Raw genomic sequence first — 5,376 nt, 5'->3', positions numbered from 1 at the left:
TGAAACACAACATTCACACCTGACTGTGCCTGGCAACAGGTACAAATAATCTGTAGTACTAATATTTGGGACGGTGTTCCTCCTAAGCTTCATGTGGCAAGGTGAAGCAGAACATGGGGAGTTCACAGGAATTAAAAACAGGCATCATTAGAAAACATCTTGAAAATCATTTCCAAGTGCTAAAACTGAGGTATGCCATGAAATACCCCTAGGCATCTGGAAATGTTTATTTTGGTAATGTTTGCTCTGTGTATACAACAGGAACAAAATTCACCTTGCTCCAATCCATATATCTAAGGGATATCTCATAACTCAGTTTCATTATTACAATGTTGGAAATGATCAGGAATTCACAACACAATACTAGTTCTGTGCCATAGGAATAGGGTTTATTTCACAATGCAGCTGAATTGCTCACCAAAGTAAAATAGGCCCCTGCTCCTTATACCATACAGACCCATTATAATCATAAAACTACATACCATTGGCTGACAACATATTTTGCAGTAACAGATTGCAAAATTGTTAATGATACTTATGACATTTGAAAGAAGATGTTTTGACAATCTTTAAAATCCCATGGTCCAAACCCAAGATATTAACATTCAGCACAGTAAGTACCAATTAAACTCAACAAATTTGTTTTACTAAATGATGTCCTGTACCCTTCAATAAGGTTACTGCAGATTTCAAAATAAACCAAGTTCCAAATCCCCTCCCACAAGATTAAGCTCAGATTTCACTGTGGGTGGCAGTGCCAGCATTTCGAGTATAAATTCTCCCCTATGTTGGGAAGAAGACAGAGAGCACTCAGCCTCCGTTGCTTTCAAAGCTGGTAAAGTTTAAGAATTAACTTTAACAGATTACTTATTAATTCCTGCGCTCATCATATGGAATATAAACAACATTTAAAGCCCTTCAGAGGATACAGAATAAAAGGTAATGTGTGGCATCACATGTTTAAATGGATATTTAAATTGCTGGCATAAAAATGGAATGAGTTCCTACAATGTATAATTTACAAAAGATGTTAATGTTAATGCTGTAAATGATTCAAATAACCTCAAACCATTTGGGTACTGTATGTTCTTACAGACTGAGACATGACCATGTTAGTCCCTGAGACAGTAAATTTTAGTGCAGTCTGTTCTGTTTTGGTTCATACTGTTTTCCAATTAAACATAATTGTATCTGTTCTCCTTTTGTCTCGCAGGTACACTTCCACTGCATTTTACATAGCTCTTGGTAGGAGTGCTTTCTGTGCTGGGACTATGGCATCTGTTCCATCAGCTGGTTGCCTTTTAGCAAAAAATCAGTTTTACAGAGGTAAGCTTCTAAAGAGTTCAATGTAAATTCTGTGTATGCCTGGGAAACTTTTGCTTTGCTCAAACGTTGCTTTCATTTAACTGCCCATCTCCATACATTCTCTGCAGTCCGCATGAATTCAGAGTCCAGTGACTCTTCCATTGGTTCAGATGTGGGACTTTCAACAGATTACGAGAAGTCAACTCAAGGTATTGCTGTTCTTTTTAAATACATATTTGGGGAGGGGCTCAACATTTTTTTGATTTAATTTTTGTTGAAAGCTTTATGTGGTTTACTTGGAAAGTCAAATCTCTTGTACTTCTGCACTGCAGAGAAGAGTGTGATTGTAGCTGAGCTCTTAAATTTCCGTACATATTTTAGCTGGCAGCATTAACGTTTGATCATATCTGTAGAAGTTTTTTTTTTTTTAAAAGAACCAAATCTAAAACAAAGTTGAAAAGAATATGTTAAAATTAAGTTAAGTGAAAAGTTGCATCTGACATATTCAGCACTTGCTGCTAAATTCCTGTAGCTTGAAAGCATTGAAGACACAGCTTCCTTCTCAATAAATTGAGCTTGTTGAAGTCAAAGTTGTGCAAAAGTGAAAAAGCCTTCGGGTGACACAACAGTTTAAAAACCAAGGACATACAGTCTATGTCATACTTGTTGTTTTTACTTTATAGGTTTGCCTGAAGTGACTGAGAAATTTTGGTGGCTTAAAAACTTTTTCCACTGTGAACCAGTTCCATGTTCTTCAATCCAGATAAATATGACTGCTAACAGGTAAGGAATTGCCATTTGATCATTAGTGGTGTCTGTATGAGCCTAAGCAGTTCTATTCTGAATATGTATGTCATTGTGATTCAAAACGTTTGTGAAACTTATGCTGCAAAGTGTTGGTTAAAAGGAGTGACACAGAGTCAACATGTCCCAATCCAATACTTAAATTGGTCGATATGAGCCACTGGTCCAAGTTAGTTGTACCAAGTTTATATGTAAGCCATAAAAGCCTGAAATACATAACAAAAAAAAATATAAAGTTACTCCCCCCTCTATGGTTTACTTGCAAAAAGTTCTGTGGAATATTTTGGCACTTCCAGGAGTACATTGCTTAGTTTGAGACAGAAGCAACTGGTATCTTCGAAGTAGTCAATGTCGGTATGGCTATAATTCTGATAACCTCTGTAAACCCCAATAACATATGTTCAGAAATTCATAGACTATTTTAAAAACAAACTTCCAAGTTGTAGCATGTGATTATAAATGTATGGTCCATGCAACTAACAGAACAAAGTACATACGTGTATTAGAGTAAAATCTGAATATTATATTAAAAAGATATAGACCACACCTCCATTAAAAACGTATCCTTTATTGTTTGACTTTTATAAACATAAGACCAAAAGCACGCATCATTTCCTCTACATCATTCAGACTACACTAGTCCTTAATCATAGGCGTAAAATCTGAATATTATAGCCCTAATCATTTAATAATGTTAATCCCTTATTAATAGTTAATTTTGTAATTTTGTATTATATGTCATATCATAGCAGGATCTACAATAGGCATGCCAACCTGTCATGGAAATATTAGGAATATAACAGATGCTTTTAAAGGAAACAAACCCTTAATGGAATAAAACCCTACCCCCCTACCCTACATAGACCCCCTCCCTCCTCCCCCCAGCCTAGCTGCTACACCGGGCAAATGCCCCTATCTCTTTAGTTACTCCTCCGTGCAGATTCTGCCCAGCAGTCTTGAATTCAGACTTTTTGCAGCCTAGGGGTATAATAAATGTCAAAAAATTCAAGTTTTTTTCCACTAACAATTCTGATTTTTTTGTAAAGAAAACTCGAGTTTTTAGCATTCAGACTTTAATAAATAACCCCTTAATATTTCCATGCAACTTCAGGCTCAGCCTCTTGCATCAGTTCTGCATGATAGTGAATGCAAAATGAATAATACGACTTTACTTAAACATTATTTCTTTTATAGGAACCACAGCTGACTTAAACTGCAAACGCTACAGAGGATATGAGTCTTTGCAACGCTGCTAAAAAAATCATCACTTTCCCAGTCATTCTTGCACATACTCTACTTAAAGTAAATCTATGTAGTCTGGAGTGAGAGAGAATCAATACAGCTAACGTTTCATTCTATGTTTCATATAAGATCATTTCTTTTTTTTCTGTATGGCACTTGTTCTTTAAGTATATCATGAGGATCAGCCGTTAATTATAAAAATATTGAATGTGCAGTTAGATGCACATTAATGTATATTACAGAGAATTCAAAAGAATTGGCACAGAGAAGCTTAATGTGCAATGCAGTAATAAGTGGCTTCATTCTAGTTATGCTGTTGAAGGAGGACTATTATTTTAAATTGCATTCTCCAAGTATTCAGCGTTATGTATATTTCATTTCATTTCTATATGTCTAATACTCACAATGCAAATTGCAGACAGAGGCCTTTGTATTGTGACCTACTGGAGCTGGCAGTTGACATTTGACAAAAGAACATTCTGTGCTGTGATAGTTTAATACCTATTGGTTCCAGTTCTATCCACCTTAAAGTGGCAGATACACAGACATGCTCAACTGAAAGGGCACTACAAATATCATTCAATTAAAAATATGGGATTTGATGCAGATTGGTGAGAAAAATGTAACTCATTTCTATTAAAAACATCATTGTTATCTAAAGAACATCATTTTCTAGCCGCTTTATAATAGAACACATTTCTGTTAAAAGCAATTATAGCATTCTGCTCATGTAAGTCAATGGTCTAGTAAATCTGGAACATTGTAAAGAATTAATAACATTGGCTTGTGATGAGATAACATCAACCAAACTCTGTTACTTTTGGATAGTTCTCTGAAGGAAATAAATATTCATAGTCAAATGTTAAAATGCACTACAGTATGAAAAAAGCATTTCATAGGTTGTTGTTTTTGTATTTAAATTATTAGGGAAATGGCAGAGGAAGTGGGTTTTTTTTTAAAAAAAAATATTTTTGTGAAAATTGTGGTAATCAAAATCTGTTGTTGTTCACTTTCCATTACTGACAACACCGAGATGAGATCAGTTGATGGTCACAATAATGAACTAATATGCCTATAAATAATGTGTGGTTTTCACTGAAATATTCAGTGAGAGTAAATATCATGTCAAGTAGTATGCATAATTATTTTTTAAAGGTTTGGCAAATTTATCCATATTTTTCATGGATTCTGATTTTCTACTGTTTATATATAATAAACTAATGAAAAATTATTTGTCTCTTGGGTTTGTCATTTTTCGTTATGGCTATGTCAGTCTGGCATTTACAAATTACAGTACTCATGCCGCCATTTGCTTTCAAGAAATGGCTAAAATGTATTTTCTTCTTAAGAGTAACTACTTATAAGGTCTTAAAGTATTTAGGATAACACTGACTATCCCTCAGGCTAATATGCCCAAGATTTAATCACAATCTCAGGCAGATTTGGGGAAAGCTTTGCAGTTACACTTCATGAAACTGCATGCCAACCATATCTGCAGCAAAGTCTGCAGCCCAGGCTACCGCTAATGGGATGAATCTGTTGCCTACAGAATTTGTTGCAACCCAATTAATTGCCAAGATTGCTGTGCCTGAAACCCTATCTGAATCTTCTACACAGGCTACTATATATTTGTACCTTGACTTACATACCTGGGGGCAGATTCACTAAAGAGCGAAGTGGCTAATGCTAGCGACTTTTTTCCAGCGTTGCCACCTGCAGGGACATCGCCAATTCACTAACAGGCAACAATTCGCTAGCGAACGGGACTGTCGCTAGCATTCATTCTCACTCTTTCTCCAGGCGCCATTTCGCTCTGGCGAACGATCGTTACTCCTCAAATTCACTAAAATGTGGATTTTACGGAACGTTAACTCTTTCACCAGAGTTGACTGTGCCACCTCAGACCAGGCGAAGTGCTGAAAAGAAGCTAGATCTTCCTCAATCTTCTGTTACTTACATCACATCTGTGTGCCAAAAATGCATTTAAGTTCAAAAAATGCTGGTGACTTTCCCTTTTTTAAGCGG

General features: G+C 35.8%; 1 protein-coding gene across 1 annotated transcript; it reads left to right on the top strand.

Annotated features, from left to right (window-relative positions):
* The first annotated feature begins 810 nt into the window (after positions 1–810).
* LOC108719728 (pancreatic progenitor cell differentiation and proliferation factor-like protein) lies at positions 811–4,582 on the top strand. Its single transcript, XM_041567861.1, has 5 exons — positions 811–939; positions 1,214–1,326; positions 1,434–1,514; positions 1,989–2,088; positions 3,304–4,582. Exons 2-5 carry the CDS (start codon positions 1,272–1,274, stop codon positions 3,314–3,316), a joined length of 249 nt encoding a protein of 82 aa, XP_041423795.1. The 5' UTR covers positions 811–939; positions 1,214–1,271; the 3' UTR covers positions 3,317–4,582.
* The last annotated feature ends 794 nt before the right edge of the window (positions 4,583–5,376 follow it).

Source organism: Xenopus laevis, chromosome 6S (genome assembly GCF_017654675.1).
Source record: "Xenopus laevis strain J_2021 chromosome 6S, Xenopus_laevis_v10.1, whole genome shotgun sequence".
Classification (NCBI taxonomy): Eukaryota; Metazoa; Chordata; class Amphibia; order Anura; family Pipidae; genus Xenopus; species Xenopus laevis.
This window is presented reverse-complemented; position numbering and strand designations above follow the sequence as displayed.